The sequence below is a fragment of the Anomalospiza imberbis genome, chromosome 3 (assembly GCF_031753505.1).
Source record: "Anomalospiza imberbis isolate Cuckoo-Finch-1a 21T00152 chromosome 3, ASM3175350v1, whole genome shotgun sequence".
Taxonomy (NCBI): Eukaryota; Metazoa; Chordata; class Aves; order Passeriformes; family Viduidae; genus Anomalospiza; species Anomalospiza imberbis.
This window is the reverse complement of record NC_089683.1, coordinates 3,792,831-3,818,080: the sequence shown is the minus strand read 5'-3', so window position 1 is coordinate 3,818,080 and position 25,250 is coordinate 3,792,831. Positions and strand designations below refer to the sequence as shown.

At 46.1% G+C, this 25,250-nt stretch overlaps 1 protein-coding gene across 5 annotated transcripts in view; it reads right to left on the bottom strand.

Moving 5' to 3' along the window:
- BLK (BLK proto-oncogene, Src family tyrosine kinase) overlaps nt 1-25,250 on the bottom strand; it is a 45,778-nt gene that overhangs the window by 1,792 nt on the left and 18,736 nt on the right. For all 5 annotated transcript variants that reach the window (XM_068183159.1, XM_068183158.1, XM_068183160.1 and 2 more), the window contains exons 2-12: nt 24,883-24,985; nt 22,525-22,573; nt 16,437-16,530; nt 15,325-15,423; nt 14,170-14,273; nt 8,288-8,437; nt 7,524-7,676; nt 6,457-6,636; nt 5,847-5,923; nt 2,586-2,736; nt 671-802 (exon numbers count right to left, since the gene is read on the bottom strand). In XM_068183159.1, coding sequence (XP_068039260.1) covers nt 671-802; nt 2,586-2,736; nt 5,847-5,923; nt 6,457-6,636; nt 7,524-7,676; nt 8,288-8,437; nt 14,170-14,273; nt 15,325-15,423; nt 16,437-16,530; nt 22,525-22,573; nt 24,883-24,984 — 1,291 coding nt within the window. In that variant the 5' untranslated portion in view covers nt 24,985. The remainder of the gene's footprint in view (nt 1-670; nt 803-2,585; nt 2,737-5,846; nt 5,924-6,456; nt 6,637-7,523; nt 7,677-8,287; nt 8,438-14,169; nt 14,274-15,324; nt 15,424-16,436; nt 16,531-22,524; nt 22,574-24,882; nt 24,986-25,250) is intronic.

The following is a 25,250-nucleotide window of genomic DNA, read 5'->3' as shown; positions in this document are numbered from 1 at the left end:
ATCCTGTACCTGGATAAATAATCCTGTACCCTGATAAGGGATCTTGTACCTGGATAAATAATCCTGTACCCTGATAAGGGATCCTGTACCCTGATAAGGGATCCTGTGCCTGGATAAGGGATCCTGTACCTGGATAAATAATCCTGTACCCTGATAAGGGATCCTGTATCCTGATAAGGGATCTTGTACCTGGATAAATAATCCTGTACCCTGATAAGTGATCTTGTACCTGGATAAATAATACTGTACTGTAAATAAGGGAACCTGTGCCTGGATAAGGGATCCTGTACCCAGATAAGGGATCCTATACCCTGATAAGGGATCTTGTACCAGGATAAATAATCCTGTATCCTGATAAGGGATCCTGTGCCTGGATAAGGTATCCCGTACCTGGATAAATAATCCTGTACCCTGATAAGGGATCCCGTACCTGGATAAGGGATCCTATACCTGGATAAGGGATCCTGTACCTAGATAAGGGATCCTATACCTGGATAAGGGATCCTGTACCTAGATAAGGGATCCTATACCTGGATAAGGGATCCTGTATCTGGATAAATAATCCTGTACCCTGATAAGGGATCCCGTACCTGGATAAGGGATCCTATACCTGGATAAGGGATCCTGTATCTGGATAAATAATCCTATACCCTGATAAGGGATCCCATACCTGGATAAGGGATCCTGCCGAAGGTGATGATCTCTGTCAGGAGGATCCCGAATGACCACACGTCAGATTTGATGGTGAAAACCCCATAGTTGATGGCCTCTGGAGCTGTCCATTTGATGGGAAATTTGGCACCTGTCCCAAAGGAAACAAAGGGAAGTAACTCCTGGAGTTAGAGCATCTCCCTCCTCTGTCACAGGCACAAGAATTCCCCAAATCCCTGGTTCCTTTGGGCTCTTGATTATGATTTTGTGGTTCTTCATAGGGGAGGGGCTCCAGCCCTTTGATTATCTGCATGTCCTCCTCTAGACCTGTGCCATCCCAGATTTGGATGGAATATTCAAAACCAATTTGGCAGATTTATTATGGGACAGCAACAGTAGTATTTTATTCTGTATAAAACTTCTTTGTCTTTTGGCAAGAAAAATTGGATCAGATGATCCTTGAAGTCTCCTTCCAACCTAAGACTCTGTGATTCTGTGAAATCACTTGTTAGAAGGGGGCTGTTTTAGCAAAGTGCATAAATATTGCAACAAATATAAATTCCCCAGTCCTTAAAGCTACATAGTTTTATTAAAACAAAAATAAACCCCGTTTTATTTTGTCCACCAAGTTCTTGCTTTACCCACTGTGGGCAGCAATGACCATAAGGTTGCATTTTCAATTTAACTAAGGAAAAAAAAATAGCCAACAGCAAAACCACCTTGATAAGTGAGAACTGATCATGTTACACTGCAGAGGAAACCACATTTTTATTTATACACATCCTCGCAAGACTGGAAATCCAACTGCAGGGTGTGAAATAAGCGCCTCAGTTGTCGCACATCACACTCTGAGTGACAAGGCTGGGAAATGCAATATATTAAGTGAGAATTGTTCAAAGCAGATAGAGGGGAGGTGTTATTCCAGAGCAAAGGCAGCTGGAAAAATGCAGATGGGACCTGCTTTCCGCTGGAAAAGTGGCTCCTTTTGTTATTAACAGAATTATACTGATTTCATGAAAGCTTCTCTTAAGGATAAAACTGCCTTAAAAATTTGCAGCGAAGTCAAAATTCCCCTTCATGGCAGTTTCCGGATTGCATTTGGGATCTTTTACTACTATGAAATAGTTTTACATGTTGAAATGGGAATAATTTGTATCAAAAAGTATTTTGGGGACAGGAAATTGAAAGAAATGTTTCTTATCTCATTAAACAAGCCCACAAAAACTATTAAGTTTCCTTTCCTCAGAGTATATTTTAAGGGGAATTTTATCTCATCCTGAATCTAGAAGAGGACAGATTTCCAAAATTTGAAAATCTTCTGGTAAGTGCCACTTACACTGGACTGAATTGTTTTATTTCAGTCACTTCTGCTGCTTTCCCTGATGCTCTGTAGAGTCCCTCTGCAATCTGAGTGATTTGATCTCATGCCCGACCTCAGAGTCAGAGCTCAGTACAGGGATGATCTCAGAAGTCTTTTCCAAACAAAATGATTCCATTATTTATTGTTTTTTAAGTAGTCCCTCTGCTGTGGAAGGGACCTGATGTGGTCAGGGCTTGGTTTGCCCGGCACACCTGGAAGCTGCTGCTGGATCCAGATTTGTGGCTCCAGCTCTGTTATTTCCTCCCCTCTGGGCTGAATCCCTGTGAAAACCTGGCCACAGGCAGCAGTTTTCATTATCAGAGGTTAAATTTCTCTAGCAAACAACTGGAGGGGCAGCAGGACTCCCCCAAACAGAACCAAAAGAGTTTTTTCCCATTTCCCTCTGCAGCTTTCAGTTGGTTTTACAGTCCCCAAGCTACGGATGTTTGGGTGTTTCTGTTTCTCTCGCCTGGGTGCAGCCACACGGGCTCTACTGCCCTGTGCTTGATGCCAGCCTGGTATCCTGGCATTCCTGGGGGTGGGAGATAAGGGCAGTGCTGGGAAGGACACCCACCTTCCTGTGCCAGGTACTCATTCTCGATGAGCCTGGCCAGGCCGAAATCGGCGATTTTGCAGCAGAGCGTCTCAGAGACGAGGATGTTGGCAGCCCTCAGGTCCCGGTGGATGAAGTTCATGCGCTCGATGTAAGCCATGCCCTCTGCCACCTGGGAGGGGAGGAAGAGCCCATCTTTGTCATCACCTCCCCATGGTATCTTGGCTGGTTTTCACCCACCTTTGCAAAGCACAGCATTTTTACAGGGTTGCTGTTGTCTCTCCCTGATCATGGATGCGCCTACGTTGCCCATGGATGGATGGATGGACAGGTGGATCAGCAGACAGGTAAATAAATAGATATTACACCTATACAGGTGCAGATATGCAGCTTTACCATCCTGAGCAGCCAAGTGAAGCAGAGCAGAAGCACCACTCTCTGTTTTGCTCAGAAGTCACAGCCCTGAGTCATGTCTGCAGGGAGAGCTGAAACCACATCACTGGATTCCCAGTTTCTGCCTCAAGTCCCTCCTATCCATTGGGGATTTTAGTCATAAACATTCCAGGTTAAGTATGTGAATTAAGAAAGGGGGAAAAAAACCACAAAAAATCAAATTAGCAAATAATAGAATTGTAGAATGGTTGGAAGGGACCTTAGGACATTGAAGATGCTCTCATTCCAACCTCCTGCCATGGGCAGGGACAACTTTCACTATCCTAGGTGGCTCCAAACCCCATCCAACCTGGCCTTGGACATTTCCAAGGATCCAGGGGTGGCCACAGCTTCTCTGAGCAACCAGTGCAACCTGTGCCTCCCCACCCTCACAGTGAAGAATTTATTCCTAAAATCTAATTGAGGCACCTGGTGTGCGATGAGCCTCTATCAGTGACAATCTCTGTCTTCTATCAATCTCCCTTTTTCAACCACCAGCAATATTGCATTGATGAGTGCTGGAGGTTGAAAAGGGAGATTGATAGAAGGCAGAGATTACCAGGTTGAGTCTCAGATCTGGACTGGGCATTTATGGGTAAGGTGAGTGGACGTGTGCAGCCCCTGCCAGCAAGGAGTAGCGCCTATTAAAGCTTTTAAGTGCCTGTGGGTGAGGGCAGAGCAATTTTCCACTCCATGCAGATTCACATGAGTCTCTGCACTCACATGTGGTTTCAAACAGGATACTCACACATACTTTCCAATGCTGCATTTCTAACCTGTGTCAACACCCCTCTAGTGAAAGGGCTGGTTTCTGCAGTGGAAAATGGAAGAATTGATGTAATTTCCTGTCCTGATGTTAATGAGATAGGGCCTGGTGCTCGGCCCGTTCCAGCCCAGAGTGTTTTCAAGCATTTACCCTCAAGACTGACCACAGGATCGAGTGCATCAGCCCAGACTGTTCTAAGTTTAACTCACACAGATGTCATCAGATCAAAAATTGTGCTCAAGAGGGTTGGACGCTTGTTGAGCTGTGATGTCACCCAACACCACAGATAAGCAGATTGCAAAATAGCTCAGTAGACTGCCCTTTCCTCCTGCTGCTCCTCCCAGAGGCACCCAGGGAATGTTTGAGTCCCTGCCCTGGGGAGGTGGTGCTGGGTTGGGAGAGGGAAGAATGAAAGTTGTTCTGCCAGTTGATGCCAGTGCCTCAGGGATGGGTAAAATCCTTCCTACCTCATGCTGAGGGTGACTTCTGTGGGTTTTGTATGACTGGGGTGTGGGGGTTCGGTCTGTGTTCAATTATCTTGGTCCTGCTGTGTGGTGCAGTTTGCCCAGAGAAGCTGTAGCTGCTCCAGCCCTGGCTGTGTCCAAGGCCAGGCTGGACGGGATAGAGGAAGGTGCCCCTGCCCATGGCAGGAGGCTGGAATGAGAGGATTTTTCAGGTCCTTCCAACCCAACCCATTCCATGATTCCATAATTCTGTGACATTGACCAAGATCTTTGCTCTGAGTCGCCCAGAGATTGCTCTGGTCCTGCATGGAAATGCATCGCGCCAAATTCTGGGGAATCCCACTAGCCCCAAGAGCTCTGTAATATGGATTAATTGTAATAAGGAATTAATTAATTAATTAAAGCAATTAATTAATTCCTTATCCCCAGGAATTTAACACAAGCCACAGACTGCAATTTTCAAGAGAAGGAATGAAATAATGAAAGATGGAGGGAGGGAAGTGGAGATTTCAGGAGAGGAGGGAAGGAGGGAAGTAATTAAGTCAAATATCCTAAACAGGGAGCATGCATTTGTCTCTGTAACATCTCACAGACAACAATGATGAAGCTTCAGATATGGAAAATTTATGAGTAGTGAAGAGGGAAGGAACAGAAGGAGGTTCCTCTGCACCCCTATGGAAAGTTCAAAGTAAAATTGACAGAAGGTGGCACTGCTTTAAAGCATTTAAATCTTTTCATTCTGGTTAAAGCAAGAATGAAAGTATTTCACTATCATAAACCATCCCCTCAAATATTAAGATTTTCCAGTTGTTAATTTGTTAAAAAACAACTCTATATCAGGGCTGGAACCAGCAAACCTTGCACATTGTTTCCTCAAGTCTACGTTGACAAGAGAAGCTGAGTGATTTTATGGATAATTCCCATATTCAGCCTGAAGCTTCAGGATATTTTTTTTTGGCCAATATTTCCTAATTAGCCTAAATCTGCTTTGGATGAGACAAATTCTGTCAACAGCTGTCTGTGACCAAAGTCCAGTTATTTAGCCATTCTCATTCTTCATGTGGTTTACCTAATTTTGCCCTATTTGTGTTTAGATGCGCTTCTGGACTAAAATTTTAAGCTGCAGATACAGCTATGAAGATTTGCAGCCTGGGGATGTTTAAAAGATAAAAGTTTGTTTTCCTAAAGAGCAATATTCCCAGATTTGAGGATCAGAACATCCCTTATGCCTCATCATCAGAAGGGCAGGATTGCTGCTCCTGCATCAGAAGTCTCTTGGTTGAGCTTTTTCTCCTTTTTGGTAAAAATAAACTTTTTTCCCCTGCCCAGCAAGGAAGAAAAGCAAAATAAACAAAATCAGACCATAATAAGTCCAACCACCCCCTAAAAACCCCCAAACTCCATTTCTCTAGCCCTGCACTAAGCTATCAGAGGGTTGCCCTAAGGACAGAACTGATATGCACATGGACACGAGAAGGATGAGGAGAATCCCTAAGAAAACACACCAGAGGGAGCTGTTTTTCTCCAGAAAAATCTTTGCTCTGACTGACTTCAGACTTGCAGGAATTTCACTGAGTTATAACAAATCTTGGATCCTTTCCCCACCAACTGTTCACTGACCTGAGCAGAGATATCAATGAGTTTGGGGAGATTCAGTTGGTTCCCTTCTTCTGTCTTCAGGAAATCCAGCAAACACCCTGCAGGAGGGGAGAGACCTGCTGTCACTCTTCTGAATATTCTATAAATTTGTTTTCCCTGGTGCTTCTCTGAATATATGCAACAAATCTGCCTCCATCCTAAGGGAAATCTGAGGAGCCAGAATGGGTGTCCACTGCAGCATCTTCTATTACGAAAGCTCCCAAACAGCCCAAATTCCCCTCTGTTTTGCACAGATCTGTTGCAAACTGCTGGGCGTTCATCATTTAAACTGTTATAAACAAGAGGGGCAAAAGAAAGGACAATTTCACCATGAAGGGAGTAAAAACCTGAAACAAACTTCCAGTGAGAACAGTGGAGAGGAGAACTTTAAAAACCCTTCAAATGAAGCATCACCATAGTTTTTTTCATCACCCAGAGAGTCTCTTTCTGTATTAGAATCAAACGTTTGGGTCACTTGCTTGCAGATTTGGTACAACCCCTCCTGCCCACCCTCATTCTGCGTGGGAGCACTGGCCAGAACACCGAAGTGGCTCTGCAGAAGCCCAACACGGAGCTCCAGGAGGGTTTTTACCATTGGCCATGTACTCTGTCACAATGTAGATGGGCTGCTTGGTGACCACGGCGTACAGCCGGACCAGTTTGTTGTGCTGCAGCTTCTTCATCAGGTTTGCCTCTGCCAGGAAGGCGTCAGGATCCATGCTGCCCTCCTTCATGGTCTTCACAGCCACCTTGATGTTGTTCTTGTAGTAGCCTGCAGGGAGATTATGGTGTTTTGAGGAATTTTGGGCTTTGCAGGCTCTATGGGGTTGTGTAATAAGGAGCAGAAAACCACAGGAACAGCTTGAATCCCTCATAAATCCCAAATGTGGTAAATCCCAGTGCCAGCAGGTGTGAGAGGAGAAGGGACACTCATGTCACAGCTGTCAATCCATGAGGCAGCATCAGGGATCATCTCTGCAGTGAGCCCATCCTCACACAGCCCTTCCAGACCCTTTCTGGGTGAAACCCCGGGGACCTCCCATCAGCTGGGCTCTCAAATCATCCAAATGCCATCCAAAAAGGCAGGACTGAGCAGTCAGCACATGAACTCAGCCTGGTCCTGTCCACAATCTCAATTTCCAAGGCAACCAGCAACCACAAAGAGGGTGGCAAAGGAAGCTGAGCTCCCCACCACTTCCTCTCCCGCTGATTAGCAGTAGGCAGAAGGGCATCAGGGATGAAGATTTGGGCTAAAATATGGAACAGGGAGGCAGAAAAAGTGAGAAAATGTCACCCAGGTACCCTACTGGGTGTGGCTTAGGATCACTGGCATCACTACAGTTGTGCCCAGGATTCCCAGGAAGAATGAGTGCATATCCCAAGGGATGAGTAAATAGTGACTTCAACACCCATCCCCTGTGAAACCCTTGCTCAACCACTGATCTCTGCAAATACGAGCTGTCCAGTCCTTCCAAGGAATCCTGCAGCTACTTCTGTGTGTGAGCCCATAAATATGTGTTCGTCCTTAAGGATCCCGGAATAGTTTTGCCTTAGGGAAATCTTAGGGAAATGAAAAGGCTTTCCTTCTCCTCTCTTTATGTTTTTTTTTTTTTTTTTTTTTTTTTTTTTTTAACCTGGAATTTAGGGAATTTCACTTACCCATCCACACTTCCCCAAACTGCCCACTGCCCAGCTTCTTCACAAGCTTCAGGGCCTCCCGAGGGATCTCCCACTCGTCCTGGGCCCAGGGTCTCTGGGGAACCAGGGATGTGCAGGGAGCTGTGAGGCGCTGGCACAGCCCATCCCCTTTCTCTGGATGAGGACAAAGCACAGGAGAGTTCAGTGGGATGGCAGGAAAAATCAACCCATGGAAACCTCCACAACCACACAGGGAAGTGGTGGAATCCCCAGCCCTGGAGGGATTTAAAAGCTGTGTGGATGTGGCACTTGAGGGCATGGGTTACTGGTGGCCTTGGCAGTTCAGGGGGAGCAGCTGGATTCAGTGGTCTTCGAGGGCTTTCCCAACGTTTATAATTCTATGATTTCATGAAAAGTTTCAGCCATGGGGATCAAGGCACCCAGAATGGTCCCAGTCAGAGGGGAAGGCTCAAAGGGAGCCATAGAGGAGCAAATTAAGCTGGCCAGTTATTCCAAACCCTGCTTCCCATGCATCCCTCCTGCATACCCTGACAACGTTCACCTCTTTCCTTTCCTGATGGGAGACACTCCCTGACTTTAGGGCTGGGGGCAGAGCTCACCCTTGCAATTCCCTAAGATGGAAACCAGGACATGGGTTCTGGTTGTAGGATCACACCTGCCCCGTGAGAGCAGGTGAAGCAGCTGTGCTGACTTCCAAGACTGTCCTCCCTCTGTCCCCACTCTCTTCCAGGACACGAATCCACGAGGGAAGGCAGACAACTCACGGCTGTAATGATGGATGAGCTCTGGCAGGCTGGAGAAAGTCATCCTGGGGGAGATGTAGTACCCCCCTCCATCCAGGGAGCGGATCCTGTAGTGTTTGATGATGTCCCCGTGAGCGGAGGTGTTGTCTCTCACGGACAGGGAATAGGCATCTGGAGAAGGAGAGAAGCAGCTGTGAGGACAAACTGCACCCCAGCCAAGGACCAGCTGCCTCCTCTTTCCATGGCTGTCAACAGCTCCAAAACAGCCCTGGCTGATGCCTTTCCAGGGCAAGTCCCCCAGAATTTACAGCTTCCCCCTCTCCAAGGCAAGGGGACAGGATAAAAGTTCATCAAAGCTTAACTGATCCTGTCCAGGCTTCCTGGAGTAACACCTGGCTGTGCTGTGGCCAACAGCCCTGTGGAAGCACTGTGGGGATCAGCAGCACCTCTCCAGGCAGAGCAGTCAAATGTTTCCCAGGTCAGGATGGTCTTTCCACAGCTCCACATTCCCATCTGAGCTCTGCCAACCTCAGCATCATGAAATCAGAACAGTTTGGGCTGGACAGGACCTCAAATTTCATCCAGTTCCACCCCCTGCCATGGGCAGGGACACCTTCCACTGTCCCAGGCTGATCCAAGCCCCATCCAGCCTTACCTTGGACACTTCCAGGGTTCCAGGGGCAGCCACAGCTTCTCTGGGAAATCTGTGCCAGTGCCTCCTCACCCTCACAGCCAAGAATTTATTCCTAACATCCAATCTAAACCTGCCCTATTTCAACCTAAAGCCATTTAAAGCCTTTTTCCTCTGGATCAACCATTATTAAACCTTGTGCCAAGGTCAGTGGTTCAGCTGGGGAGGGTACAGGAGGTGGGTTCAGGAGAATTGTGTTGCTCAGCCACAAACTTGTCACCACAGCTAAACCAGATCTAGAGATTCCCAGCTGGAATCTTGTCCCTTTTGGGCTTCAAGGGAGCTGCTCAGCCATCCACCACTCCAATCTGCTATTCCCTCCATGAGAATCTAAAACAAGGCTGTTTTTCAGGGCACAAAAGCATCACTAGATGTTGCTGCAGAGCAGAACTTCCAGCTTGTGTCAGTGTGATTCAATGCAGCTTAGCAGCGGGGTTTTTTCCCCTTTGTCTGGATCGTATTTCTGGAGTGAGTTGTTTCAAGCCTGCTGGGCTGTTCTAAGTCTAATATGTCACCTGGTCTGATCAACTGCCCATTTTTGACGTTTTTAAATGAAAAGGCAAGGCTATACATGTTTAAAAGTGTGTATCTGTTCATGCAGGATCATAAAAAGAAGCAGGGCCATCCACAGCAACTTTGAAACCCTAATCCTGCACGAGAGGGGAAAGTTTATTAACATAAAATCCTCACTGGCTGGTGTTTCTCCATGCCAGCAACAGCAGCTTTCCCTACACTGTGCCTGAAAACCATCTGCATTTATAAAAAGCAGCAAAAAAAAAAAACCACCTCTGTGGATATTTGCTCTGTTGGAGTGATCATAAATCTTTATAAGCAGAGTTTGGAAGAGTCTAAAGTTTTCCCAAGTGCCAGCAATCATTTTGAGGGGACTCCCTTCCTGCAGAGACCAGATCTGGTGGTGTAAAATTCATGGAAAAAACGGGAGGTTTAAATGCAGAGCCAGGGAACCTCAAATTTGACGTGGTGCTCTCCTCAGCAGAGGAAACTCGTCTGATTCTCTTTCCTTCACCATGAATGTCAGGCACAAGACAAATTGACTTGATCAGTCCTGCAGCTGAACAACTGAAAAACAGCCCTGAAACATCTTCAATGGGGTAATAAAACCTCGAGGGAAAGGCAAAGAAATGGCTCTGCTGGCTCCTCTGTGGTACCCATGTGGCCCTAAGTTCCAAAATAAAGATAATAAACATCACGGCCAAAGGCTGGACTTGATAATCTGAAGTGATCTTTTTCAACCTAAAGGATTCTGTGATTCTGTGAAGAAGAATATGACATTGATGATAATACCTATTATTATTATTATTATTATTATTATTATTATTACAATTAACTCTTATTAACTTCCATTATTGCTGTTGAGGGTGATGATGATGTTTTAATTTCAAAGAGACTGAAATCCTGCCCAGGCCAGGCTGCAGCCCAAGAGAGTTGGGCTCATGTGGCACAAGACCAGGAGGGTGCTTGGCATGCCTGGAACAAGGCTTAGGGTCTGTGTGGGATTTTTACAGGGCAAGGACTGCTCAAGGAAAGAGCCAAACGTGGTGTGAAGGCAGCTGCACTGAGGCCAAGCGATCCTGCAGAAGGAAATCCAGGAAGTGATGACAAACACATCTACAAGGAGGTGTCTGGGGGCTGAGAGTCAGCAGGGAAGAGACCTGCCCTGTTTGCCAGTGTGGTTGCACCCAAAATACTCTTCTCCCACAGGATCTCCTTTCCAGGCCCCACCAGTCCTTTAAACTCTCCCATACCTTTCAGACAGAGGCAGGGCCAATCTCTCAGCTGCCAGTGTTAATTCTTAACCTGTTGTTAAGCTAATGACTGCATCTCAGCCCCAGTCACAGTTTAATTTGCAGCAGGGAGCATGGTGGAGCTTCCCTGTCACCCTCCATGGCCAGTTTCTGTTCCTTTGGGAGCTGCTGTGCAGAGACAAGGCACTGACAGGAAAGATTCAATTCTTCCTTCACAGAATCACAGAATGGTTTGGGTTAGAAAGGTCCTTAAAACTCATCTTGTTCCACCCCCTGCCATGGACAGAGACCTTCCACTAAACCAGGTTGCTCCAAGCCCCATCCAACCTGGTCCCTGCTCCCAGTGACAGCAGAAAATGAAAATCATTGACTCCTAATTCCCTTTGATGATATCCAGGACAGACAAAAGGAGTTCTCACTCCTCAGCCTCAAGGGACATTCACCTGTTCTGCAGTCCTGCACCACATCCTGGCACAGACTGGGCTGGTAAAGAGTCCAGAGTACAAAATTTGTGGAACAATTTCTTCATCAAAAAGTTGACCAGCCCTGGCACAGCTGTCCGGGGCAGTGATGGAGTCCCCATCCCCGGAAGGGTTTAAAAGCCACATAGATGTGGCACCTGGGGACATGTGTTTAGTCCATTTCCTGCTCCTATAGCTCTCAGCAGCCCCTTAAATCCTTCCCAATGGGAAGGGCAGGACCTGAGCTGGATGCAGAGGCTGAGCTCAGCGAGGTCCCTCCTGCCAGGAGCAGAGATGCAGGAATCCTGCTGGGAGCCAGGAGCTGGGAGCCAGGAGCTCAGCACAGCTGGGGGAATGTGTTCCTGCAGCTTTTGGAATGATTGTTACTCCAGGGGGACTTTGTTTAATTGCAGCAGCTTCAGCAAGGACAGTGCTCTGCTGATGATTTCACTGCCTCCCACACTGTCCCCATCTTCCCAGGATGCTGAATGTGCCTTTGGTGGACTCTGAGAAATGTTGGCTCTGAAGATTTGCAGAGTTTCTGCATCTCAAACCATGAGGAAAACAAGACTCTGCTCAGGATGGGCTGGGAATAGGTGCTGCTCTTAGGGTGCAGAACCCATCCCTGGGGGTGTGCCTGAGACATACCAGTATGAGGCAACCACCTCCCAGCTTAAGTCACTAATGGGATTTAGCTCAGCCCAGTTCTTGTCCCTGTTGGTCAAATTTTGCTGGTGATGTGCCAAGTGAATGAAAACACACGTCACAGGGACAGAAAACAGGAAAAAACAATGGGGCTCTAAGGGCAGGGTTAATTCCATGGCATTGCTTTGGACATGTCTTGGTGGGCCACAGGGTGCTTTACATCAGGGAATTCAGCTTCATGGCCTGGTTTTGTCTTTTTCCTTTCTCTTCAGGGAGGAGGAAGCTGTGGCTAAGATGGATCAAATGTGGTCATTCAAGCAGCCCAAAGCACACGGTGCTCAGGTAGCAGCTGGGCACACAGGGTGATTCAGAGGACGAGGTGTTCAAAGGAATAACACCCATATTTTATCCTAAACATCAGAAAAAGCACAGGGCAGAGACACATCTGAGCATTTGGGACTCACATGGGACTTTCACAGAGTGGAACCCACATCTGCTAATGCAGAATATCCCACACCTCATTCTTCTTGACAGCAGAGACAGGGAATTGAGGATCTGGTGATTTCTCCTTGGATTTCAGGACTCCACCACCTCTGCTCGAGCCCTGTGTGACCAAGACCCACCCACACTCCAGCAGTTGGGGACAATTGTCCTGAAAAAGTGTAGGGAAAGGTCTGATCCCATGCATGTGTGGCACCAAGAGATGCCACAAAGACCAGGATGATGTGTGGACAGAGCTTCAGACACAGCACACGAGTGTTTGCTTTGTGTTGCTTCCTGCCCTTCCTGGGTGCAATGAACACACCAGCTCCCCACATATCCCCGCAAACAAAGGGAGAGTGGGAATGAGTTAAACAGAAGAGCAGCATGTGGATCTAAATCGAAGCCTGATCACTGCAAAAGCAGTGAAAGTAGCAGAGAAACTGGGATACAGCAGAAAAAAGTGACTTATAAAGTGAAATGCTTAGAAACAAATATCTGAGATGTTTCCTGGACTGAATGTTCCCTAAAAATTCTGAAAGCTGCAAATCCTTATGGATAGCAGCCCTCCTGCTTAGCATCAGCTCAGAAGGGACGTGTGGAGGTGAGTTCAGGCACGTGCAGAGGGGGAAATTCAAAGTAGGATGCTGCAGTCTGATGCAGCTCCACTGCCTGGTGGCTGAGGGAGACCTGCACAGGAGGATGAGATTCCAGCTGATGCATCCCGACCCTGGCACTGTTTAATTTTCTGGCAATGGTGCAAGGAACACCTCCATGATGGAAGGAATAGATGCTGCCTTGGAGACCTCCCCTGTGAATAGGAGAAAAAAAAAAAAGAGACAAGAAAGGAAGGAGACGCTACAGTAGGCAAAAGCCATTTGCAGGATGGAGGAACCAGACTGCTCCCTCTCTTACTGTTTGTCCTGGGCCTTTGGAAGTATTTGGGAAATAAGTCAAGGAAAAGAAGGTTCCATATGGTTTCAGATGGGTACTCCAAATCTCTACTGAACAAGTCATAGTTGGACACCATGATCTTAGAGGTTTCCAACCTAAACAATTCCTTGATTCTGTTGGGAGGACACAAAGCACCTTTTCACACATGTTAAGGAAAGACTGCCACATCCACTTGAAAGGAAAAGAACCAAAGGACAGCAAGACTGAAACACTTTCCTGAACTATTCCATTGATCTGGTTCAGAGCAGAACCACGAGACCATCATGAGCATCATTTCCTCCATGCTGTAAACACACATGATGGCCCAGAGGAAGCAAGGAGAAAAAAGTAGGAAAGAAACAATATGAAATTCCCATGGGAAAACCTAAACTAACTTCCAGACTCTATGAATTAAGAGCACAGAACAAAGAAATTGAAATTACATGTTTTTATATTATGGTTAATAACTATATCCACTGCCCAAGAGGAGTGGGAGCAATTATCTGGCCTTTCCATCCTCATTGGATCATTTCTCCAAAAGTGAGACACGTTCATATGGAAGGAAGGTGACATTTTTCAAAACTCTGCAAGTTTCTGTTGCAAACAGGAGAAATATTCCTTCTAGAGTGCGTAGAAATATCTTTCAAAAAAAAAAAAAAAAAAAAAAAAGAGAGAGAGACATTTCCTTAGGAAGAAAAGGAAAAGAAAACCCCTAAACTATTTTTGAAAATCTGCTTATTTGTGTTCCTGTGTCTTTGCCATGAACTCTGGTGGAAAAGCCACTCTTACTACAGCCAGAACTGCACAAATGAGTAGATCATGAGAAAATCTTTGCCCTCCAAACCTCCAGCTCACTCCTAGAGCCCTGCTGAAGGTTTTCCAAGCCTGGGCAACAATGAGGAATTACCTTTGCTCCATGGATCTCACCTTTGGTGGTTTCACTCTCCCGGACAAGGAAAGAGCCAACTTTGTTCCCAGAAGACAACAGCAGCCGTTCAGCATCTTTTCTGCTCAGAGTTCTAAAATACCACCTGGAGACAGCAGAAAATGCAAAAGCATGGCTTGAAAAGGAAAAACCCTTTAAAAAATTGAATTCTTTCCAGTTAGCTCTTTTTTTTTTTTCTTAATCATTACACTTTGAAACTGAGGGTCGTTTTCATCAGCAAGTAGTTTTTTATCTCCTGGAAAGTGGCAGTAATAGATTGGTTTGGGTAGATTAGCACCAGATTTGGGTCACTTTGGGCTTGTTTCACAGCCTGGAAATGCAGACAGTGTGGGGAGTAGATGGGGTGTACAGTATCCCATGCAAAGTTCAGGCTTTGGATACAAAGAGCTTTTGTGTCTCAGCCACATTTCTGTGCCCTGCTAAATATTTGCTGAACTCAGTGATGGTTGGGTCCCTCCAAGAAGAGCTTGCAGGCAGGACTGATCATTTAGAGCTGAATGCCATAGAGGAGGATAACTCATGGAAAAAAATTCTTCTTCTGTTTGTATTACAGGCAAAATAAACTTTTTTGACTCCAGTCTTTCATTTGATTTGCCTTGCATGGAAGCTGCATCTGGGCTCATGTGAAAAACAGCACTGTGGGTCTAAACACTGGCACTTGGTTTTCTCTCTAGTTAAATTGTAGCTGTGGTCCCTGGCAGATCCAAGACCTGGATCCGTGCACCCCATCCAGAGATTCCCAGTTTACATATGGGTACTCTCTTGGAAGGTGAAGAGGTTTAAAGTCATTTGTGTGGGTGGACTGGCCCAGTGGGACCAGAGGATGGTCCCTGGCACTGCCACCATAACCTTTCTGTTGTCCCCTTCAAATCCTTGTTTTCCACGGCGGGCACAATCAATGGAACAGGAACTTTTGCCTGCTTTCCCCATAACAAACTCATCTTCCCTTTCCACATCACCATGATGCTTAAAAATTTGTCCTGAACTTTTGGGCAGCATTGTTTGGGATGAGGAAAGACCTCCTGGCATCCAGCCCAGCAGTGACATCTTCCTGCCATCAATAAATCTCCTCCTGGAGTTCATTGAGATCCAGGGCACAGCACCCGTGCTGACTTCTCAAAAGCTTTCCCACTTACTTTTCCTCTTCCAAGCTGTCCACTTGTGCCACAAAATTGCTGGGGATGTATCCTTTCCTCCCAGTGCTGAGGGACTTTGCCAGCCACCAGTCCCCCTCCCTGCAAAGGGAGCAGAGGAAAAGGTGTGAGTGTCCAGAGGAAGTTTTGTGACAAGGTGAGGCTGTGGGGATGTGGACTGTGGGATTTGAGCACTGCAGAAGGACTAGGACTCCGTAATCCACTCTGCAGCTCTCTCTGAGTTCCCAAAGACCAAAACCAGGTTGGTGTTTCAGGGACTTGTGGAGGTAACAATCTCTTTCCATGAACATGGAGCAACCACAGACCCAACCTTTGCCACACACCTCAAGTGAGAGGAGGGGATCAGGGTCACGGGGTTTGTCTCCTGAACAGGGCATTGGGGTCCTTTCTACTCCTTCCCTTGTGTTCCAGACACCCCACCTTGCTGTCCCACTGCTGGCTGAGCCACCAGCCATGACCCAAAGCCATCCCCATGCAGGGGGCTCTCCACCTCCTTGTCCCACACATCCCAGCCCATGGCATCTGTATGAGAAATGTCATCTCTGGAGGCCACCTCAAACCTCAAGCAGTCAAAGATGGAGCAGCCCTCCGAGGTCTGGGGGCCCCAAGCTCACCTCTGCCCTGCTATGGACTGGTTGTCTTCTGTGGTGAGTTTGAGAAGTTGAAATGAAACCTCTCGAGTGTCTGGCTCAGTTCTGTCCTTTCCTCTGACTACACCCAACCCACATCCTTTGCAAAAGCAGAATCAGCACAAACACAGGACAGGAGCTGGTTTTTTTTTTTTTTTTTTTTTGTTTTTTTTTTTTTTTTTTTTTTTTGTTGATGTTGTTATTTTTGCTACTTCTGCACCCACAGGCACTGACAGCAAGAGGGTCCCGGCACCACCCAGGCAGGGACAGTACCCAGCCCCAGAGTATCTGTGACCCATGGAAATGTCACCCTGCAGAGAGAAGAGGGTACCCACAGCCATGCTCTGGAGCAAAGCCAAGGCACAGGCTCAGCTCTGGTCAGCTTCAAAGTGGTGGCTGACCCCAAGGTCCCCACTTTCCCAGCCTCCCTGGGCTCATCTTTGAACTTCCTCCTGGGTCACTTACTTGGAGAGGACCTGAAGTTTCTCCCCTTTGACCAGCTCCAGGTCACGGTCACTTGAGGCAGGAAAATCATACAGTGCAACCACAAACAAGTGATCTGAAAGAAGAATTAACTCCTTTGAATCCAGACTGTTCCTTGAGTGGCTTGATGAACACCTGGGTGTATGGTGGGGCATTTCAGCCCCTAAGCTCAGGGCTCTGTCATCCTCCCACCTCCAAATCCAACCTTTCCACCAACCCAGCTTTCCTGTTCACCACAACCTCTGCTCAGGGATTAACACTGATTCAACAAAGCATTTCCTGTGTACATATTTTTAAAACACTGTAGAACCACACCCCCCCCCCCCAATCCACAAAACCCAGTGTCAATGAGAAAAAGGGGTTTGTGTGGAATTAGAAGGGTCATAAATAACCTGTCAGAGTTCAGCCTGAGTTTTACACAGAGGTAAATGAAAATTGCAACGTTTCTCATGGTGTCTGTGGAATTTGACTCAAAATGATATGGGGTTTTTGGTTGAAAAAACTATAAAATCATAGCAGTTTCTGTTATTTGAGGTTGTTTCTAGGATTTAGCTCTCCCTGGGCTCATGGTCAATGGCTTGTGCTCTGGGCTCATCTGGTGTCTTGTCATCCCTCCCTCTTGAAAACTTTTCCTTAGAGTGAATGAATCACAGAATGGTTTGGGTTGGAAGGGACCTTAAAGATCACCTCATTGCACCCCCTGCCATGGGCAGGAACACCTCCCACTATCCCAGGTTTCTCCAAGCCCCATCCAACCTGGCCTTGGACACTGCCAGGGATCCAGGGGCAGCCACAGCTTCTCTGGGCACCCTGTGCCAGGGCCTCCCCACCCTCACAGGGAACAATTCCTTCCTCACATCTTACCCAAACTTGTGCTGTGCCAGTTTAAAACTGCTGTCCCTTGTCCTGTCGCTTTCTGCCCATATACAAAGTCCTCCTCTTTCCTTTTTATGAGCCCTGTCCACGTGCCACGATGCTCTGACACAGCCCAGGGCTGATCCCTGGGGGCTGGAGCTGAATCTCTTGGTTTGCAAACCCCGGAGGTGCCGGGGCTGCTCTCGGGGAAGCGGTGCAACCTTTCCCCTGTGCCTTGCACGCTCGGAGCTGCTGAAGCAGAAAGGAACAGCTATTTTGGGGCAAATCAAAATTTATAAAAAGAATCAGCATATGCGCAGATTCACAAAAAACACACCCAAACACCATGGTGAAAAAGAAAAAGAAAGGAAAAAGAGGGAAAGAAGGAGAAGGAGAAGGAGAAGGAGAAGGAGAAGGAGAAGGAGAAGGAGAAAAAGAAAAAAGAAGAAAAGGAAAAGGAAAAGGAAAAGGAAAAGGAAAAGGAAAAGGAAAAGGAAAAGGAAAAGGAAAAAAGAAAAATAAAAAAGAAAAAAAGAAAAAGAAAAAGAAAAAAAAGAAAAAGAAAAAGAAAAAGAAAAAGAAAAAGAAAAAGAAAAAGAAAAAGAAAAAGAAAAAGAAAAAGAAAAAAAAAGAAAAAGAAAAAGAAAAAGAAAAAGAAAAAGAAAAAGAAAAAGAAAAAGAAAAAGAAAAAGAAAAAGAAAAAGAAAAAGAAAAAGAAAAAGAAAAAGAAAAAGAAAAAGAAAAAGAAAAAGAAAAAGAAAAAGAAAAAGAAAAAGAAAAAGAAAAAGAAAAAGAAAAAGAAAAAGAAAAAGAAAAAGAAAGAAAAAGAAAAAAAAAAGAAAAAGAGAATGGGAACTGTGCTGCAGGAAGGCTTCAGCTTGTGCTCAGCCTAATTAATGCACTGAGACTGATGGACAGCCTATTATTAGCATTTTTCAAAACAGCCTGTCAAGCCACTGTCTTCGGGTGACCTTTTCAAATAATGCCACCAGCAAGAAAGCCAGACTGGCCCTTTGTCACTGGCAAGATAACCGTGTCTCTGGGGTGACTTGGGGTTTGTGCCTTTGCAAGGCTGGCTGCTGCTCTGATGGCAATTTGTTAGGGAGGAGAAAGGGTCAGCGTGGGAGGAAAGGCAGCTTTGGAAAGCAGAGCCCTGAGCAGCTCCCTTCAGGCTTTTGAGAAGGAAATCGGAGATCCATGAGAGGTTCCAGCCGAGCCTCTCTCCCAGGATGGGAAAAGGATGATCAGGCACAAGGGAGAATGCTTTGAAGTCTGAAAATAGCTGGCACGGTTGGGGGCTTTCCCTTGAGGCATCTCGAATTAGCAATGCACCCAAACTCTGTCTGCCTCCTTGAGAAAGTTGTTATCACACATCTGCTCAGACATGAAAGGGTTTGGTGCCTCCTGCGAGGTGTCCACCATCAGCCTGCCATCCACACATACACCCTCCTGGTCCTCTAGAAAAGGGAAATAATGCAGTGATCACACTAGTGCTCAGAAAAATAGGAGCAAGTGGGTAAATATTCTCAAGCCCAGAGTGGCTGCGTACTCCAGAAAATGAAAATGGAGTTTTGATCTTGAAGCAACTGACATAAGTGAAAATAAAATTAAAAAGAGAGAATGCAGCAAGGACAAAAAGGGCTCGTATACTGAAAAAATATGTAATCACCTTTTATCCCAAAACAGGCACTGAGAACACTGCACACTGAAATGAGCCAGAAGAAAAGCTCTCTCTGCTTGAGCTAGCAGGAGTTGCCATCTCATAATGAAAGGGGCTCTTCCTGTCCCGACTCCATCACCCCATGAGAAACACACGGATTACACTGCCTTGGCCAATTTGATCCACTCAGGCCACGAGAGGCTTATCAGTGCTGTGAGGAGCTCTCAGATAAAACTGCCAGCCCTAGGACTTTGACTGGGAGCCAAACACATCCTGGCTCAGAGCTGCTGTCAGGAAAGCCTGATACCAGCAGGGTTTGCAGAGGCTGAGTGCCAGTTTGGTGGCTCAGTAGGAATGATTCTACCAGTCCTCCCACCGCTGGCTTGTCCTGAATGGAAGATCTTTGCAACCACCTCATGGCCACAAAGCAGGGCTGAGACTGTGCCAGGGTGTCCCAAAGGATCATTTATTGGTTTAGAGCCATTTTACTATGGTCATGGTGTGAGTGACAACTTGCAGGACACGTTGGCCATCTGGGTGCACTGAGCTGCTGGGTTACTGCTGCTGGGTTACTGGGTTACTGCTGCTGGGAATGGGGTCAGCTTTCTGTTTCAGCCTGGCATGGGCTGGTTGGAATCACTGAATCCTAAACTTGGAAAAGACCTCTAAAGTCATCAAGTCCAACCATTTAACCCAGCATTCCAAGACAACCCCTAAACCATGTCCCCAAGTTCCACATTCCCATGGATTTTAAATCCCTCTGGGGATGGTGATTCCATTGCCTGGGCAGCCTGATCTGAAGATTGGTAATGCTTTTTGTGAAATTTTTTTCCTAGTATCCAATTTAACCCTCCCCCGGTGCAACTTAAAGTCATCTCCTCTCGTCCTTTCACTTTTTACCAGGGAGAAGAGCCCAGCCCCTACCTGTCTACAATTTGTTTTCAGGCTGAAAGTCCCCATGAGCCCCCTTTTCTCCAGGCTGAGCCCCTCCAGCTCCCTCAGCCTCTTCTCCTCAGATGTGCTCCAGATCAAGGCAAACATTTTCGATTAGATGTTTTTAAATTTAATTTTACTGAAAACAGCCTTTTCAGTAGAAACAACCCTTCCTTTTCCCATTTCAGCTCAAACTCGTATTTCTGACAGCATTCCTTTCAAACGCAAAACCACATTCAAGTAAAACAACAAAAACAACCAAGAATTTCAGCATTAACTTTGAGACGCTGCAGAAGACCTCAAGTTCCAGAGCATGCTGACCTTCCACACCCTGAAACTCAGTCCTGTTCATATTTTGGTCAGCAAGAAGCAAGTGAAGAGGTGGAGGAAGTCGTAGTTCCTCACCAGAAGAAATTACCTAGCAGAGACTTTGACTCCTCATGCTGTGCAGGTTAATATGCCTGAGGACAAGCACCCAAAACCACCAGCTCTTTCCATCAGTGGGATTTAAATTCAACTGTGAGTAGCTGGCAGGGTAAAGGTGGGGGTTATTCTACCTATTTTCTATGTCTTATCCATCCAATGCAAGCAAACAGCAGCTCTGCCATGGGACTCTTGGATTTGCAGCCCACCATGGGCCAGGACTTTGCAGTGCTGCGGGCTTTGGGGGTTCAGAACTAAAATTTTGACTCCACAGGGACTTAAAAGCAGCCTTAAAAACTTTGTGATTGCTCAGGGAATGGTTTAAAAGGAATGGGAAACACACGGTGGAAAAAACTGCCCAAAGTGAAAAAAGGATTGGTGATGCCACGTGCACCACATTGAATCCGGAGTTCTGCACCCCTTGCCTCCCTTTGTGTTACTTCCATGAGGATAAATAATGTCAGGAGGAATTAGGTTTTTGTTAAAAATAAACAAATTAATGATTTCTGAGACAGAGGTGTGAAAGCTGGAAAGTGTGAGACAATTTCAACAACTCCAGATCAGAAGAAAACAAAGAAAAACAATTCAAAACACAAGGAGAGCAAAAACAAAAAATCCACAAAAATTTTTAAAAATCCAGGAAAAGAAAGGGTTGATTTTACATTATATACCACACTTCCATAGGCAATAATTTTCCCTGATTGAATTTAAAGTGCATGCTTTCTCTTTTGATTCATTTGAATTGCTATTACTTAGGAGAAGATCTCTGGTATCTCAAATATCTTGCTTGGTTCTTATCAGCCCATTTTGTCACACAGTGCACAGTCAGATGTACCATTATTTCAGGAAACTCAGACACTGGCAGAGAAAAATAGGAAGTTTTCCAGACTATCAGTGTGAATATTCCTCCAGAACTGGAACTGAATCTAATGAACAAAATTAGTATTGAGAGCTGAAAATGGCTAATATTTTACTTAATCCATTTTTTAGCATCTTTCAACTTCTGCCTTTGGGAATGAAGGAGAAGTAAAATCTGCCTCCTTGATCACAATTTCTGCTGTGACTCTGACCAGAGTGGAAAAAAACTTGTGATAAAAATCCTGTGTTAAAAACCCTGTGATAAAAACTCTGTGATAAAATTGTGACAAACTGTCAGTCCCTGCTCAGCTGGGGAAGTGGGAGAGCACGGCCACTTGGAAATGTGCCATGTAAACAACTCTGCAAAAGAAAATATAGTTTCTGGAAAAATGGCATTTCCATGAAAACACACCCCAGATCACATGGTTGAAGATATTCACCTCCCACAAATTTGATCTCCATAACAGAAGCCAAATTTGAAGAATATTTTGATGTTGCAGGAGCTCCTGTGCTTGGCCCATGGTAGGGACCCTCCATCACCATCCATAAGACCGAATAAGACCTGCCACTGTCATTCCACCCATCCCATTTATTCACCATCCCCCTTTTCTCTTTCCTCACATCATCTCCCCTAATCCTACCCTTTCATCCACGTGAAGAACTTTCATGTGTTGCTAACTGCCCTCTTCCAAGCTTCCTCTATTTTCCCCCCACTTCTAATTATCTTTCTCTGTCCTTAATCTGCAGAACTTCTTTGACTGAAATGCACATGAGCTGCTGCTGGAGGCTGGGCAGAGGGAGCTGAGGGCTCCCTGCTGCAAGACAATAATCTCCAAACACCATCTGTGACCCACAGATAATTGCAGAGGTGGATGCAGCCAACAGCCCGTCTCCAGGCAGGGGCTCTGTGTATTCTTATTTTATGCTCTTTCCTTTCTTCTCCTTCTCTTTGTAGCCTCTCTGATGCCTGCTATTTCCTCTGAAATTTTCAGCTGGCTGGATAAAGCATCCATGACTTGTCACACTGCACACAGCTCCAGGCTCAGATCTCCCTTTGCTCCACCAATCGGGGAATCACAGCATTGGAAGTGACCTGGTTCCAAAGGAGAGGGAGTGCTTTTCCCACTGGATTTCTTTGATGAGCAGGGGAAAACTGGCAGCTGCAAGGACTTGGTGATGTAAACTGAGTTTTCTGAACCACTCTGATAAACTCCTTGCTTGGCACGGCTGAAAATACAGAAACCACATGTCTGTGACGTGATGGCTCGTCCTCAAACCCTGACATTTGGGGACCATCACCCTGCAAAACCCCACAGGGAGGCAAAGAAAACAGAACCTTACCTTGTGCAGAGGCTTGGTTTAGATGAGGGTTGTTGATAACTTGTCTCCCCTGTGATAGAAATAGAAAGGAAATAGGAGATATTTATCACTTTGTTGTGTTTCAGGAAAAACTGATTTCAGCTTCACAGACGAGTGGGAGTCTGGTCCAGAGACCACTGCAGTCAGTCAGCAGCCCCTGTGCCTGGCTCCACAGTTGTGATGGCTTTAGCACATTTTGCCATGAGGTGTTCATAGCTGTCTTCACGGAAAGCTGGAATAAGCCTTGGCTTCCCTCTGAGTTAAAGCAGAAGTCTGCTGCCCCCTCATTTGGAGCCTGCTCTATCCAACCCCTGTCCACTGATGCCAGACTTAGGATCAGTGAGGGATGAAAATGAATGAGAAATGGCAATTGCAGAATTGTTTGAAGCAGAAAACCAGAGATATTGTCTGCCATAATTGTCCCAAGGATCATGGGTATATGATATCCTTTTCTCAAGATTACATTAAAAAAACAGAGGCAGTGACTGTAACAGCTAATTAATCAGAGAACTGTAGAAATCATAGAATATTCAATGGTCCTTGTGGACATCCACTCAGGATATTCTGTAACCCAATGATTCTATGATTCCTGAGATGGAAGGGGCCCACAAAGATCATTGATCCAGCTCTGGGCCCTGCACAGACACCCCAACCATCCCAGCCTGTGGCTCAGAGCATTGTCCAAGTGCTCCTGGAGCTCTGGCAACCTTCAGGCTGTGCCCATTCCCTGGGGAGACTGCTGAGTGCCTGACACCCTCTGGGGGAAGAACCTTTTCCCAATATCCAGACTAAATCTCCTCTGACACAGTTCCCACTGTTCCCTTGGGTCCTGTCACTGGTCACAGAGAGCAGAGATTGCAGCTGCCCCTCCACTGTCCCTCAGGAGGAAATTGTAGACTATGAAATTAAATAGCAATAAGTTACTGCAACTCATCTGGGCACACTTTTAAAATGTTTACTTTGTTCCTGGTTTGGTTTGGCTCTGCTGCTGGAACTGGCAAATTGTCCATAGATCATTCCAAATGAGCTGGGATGTAACCACCTTGTTTTGGGGGATAACAGTTTGAAACTGGCCTTCACCCACCCTACAGTGCCTATGGTGGGTGTTTGACCACATCGGGTATTTTTATACACGTGCAAATGTGGTGAAAGACAGACACAGAACTAAAAACACCTCGTGTTTTCTGCCTGCACCACCCTTTGACCCCAGCTTAGCAGCAATGTGGGGTGGGAGAGCTGCTCATCTGCTGCCATTTCTCATTTAAGTTGAAGAAATTTGGATTTCCCCTGACATGTGAGAGCCGAGTGCCCGTGGCAAAAAAAATGATGAATGGCAGAAGATGGTCAGTGATACTGTATTTATACTGATGGTGTCTCCTCTCCAGTGAGCTGGAGAGAATGAAATTTAGGAAAATAACATATTCTTGGTCAGTCTGACATCTGCTGTCATGAAAACTGGAGTGAATAGCCGTGGGAGAACTCAGAAATGAAAGTAAAGGAGTGAAAAACATCTCCAGCTGTCATAAAAAGCAATGGTTTGTAATTTCTTCCTTCTCCTAGGGCTCAATATGGTCTTCACATGAGAGTTGCACCTTGAGTTTCTCTTGTGCTGGCTGCTGGCTGCGGTGCTGGCAGAGGCAAGGAAAGACAAAACAACTTCATGTCCTTTGGACAGCAACAGAAGTGAAGTGACTTACAAAGTTTAAACAAGAGGTTTGTCATTTGAGGTCTCCTAAATCCTTCCCCAGTTCCTTCCTGCTCTGTGTCCATGCCAGCAGAGGCTGAGGGAATGCAAAGGGAGAAGCAGATGCCCAGGATTTCTGATTCTCAGCTCACCGCAACACAGATTGGCTGCAGACCCTCTTTACTGAACCCGCTGAAGACTCACAGCGGTGAAGTTTCCATTGTGGTTTGCAACTTTGAATTTTAGCCTGAATCTGACCCATCTTGCAAGTCAGCAACATCAGCTTGGGTTTCAAAGTGCTGATGAGAAGATATTTCAATGCACAGTATTTTAGGGGTTTTAAATATAGAGCTTCCTTGGAGCACTTTCCACCCCTGTCCAAAAGGGATCAGCTGGGAGGACCAGGTTTCCCAGAGAAGCTGTGGCTGCCCCATCCCTGTAAGTGTCCAAGGCCAGGTTGGAGATGGGCTTTGGAGCAACCTGGGATAGTGGAAAGTGTCCCTGCCCATGGCAGGGGATGGAATGGGATGAGCTTTCAGGTTCTTTCCAACCCAAATAATCCTGTGATTCTGTGATTCTAAATATTGCCTGCGTAACTTCAGATATCAACTGAGCTGTGGGGGGGATCCCAAAGGGACACAAAACTGCAGGCTTACCTTGGGTGGGGCAGGAGGAGGTTTGCCCTTGGTTTTTGGGTTGCCTCCAGAAGTGTGTTTCTCATTGGGTATCAGCTGAGTTTTGCTGCCAAACAACCCCATCCTGGAAGGAAGAGCAGAAATTGTTTTTAATGAGACTGCTTTTGGGGAAAGGTGTAGGCACTGAGGGACAAAGTCTTTGCATTCATGAAGAACAAGGTGGAGAAAATCAGAATACAGGACGATGGGACAGTGAAGAGAGGAGTCGAAAACCATCCTGTCTACAGTCCTCTGCTACCTTGGACCTTGATAACCCCATGATTTCTGTTCTCACATGACTCTGGTGTTTCATACTTTGCAAATAAGGTTCAGACAGACACTATAAGTCA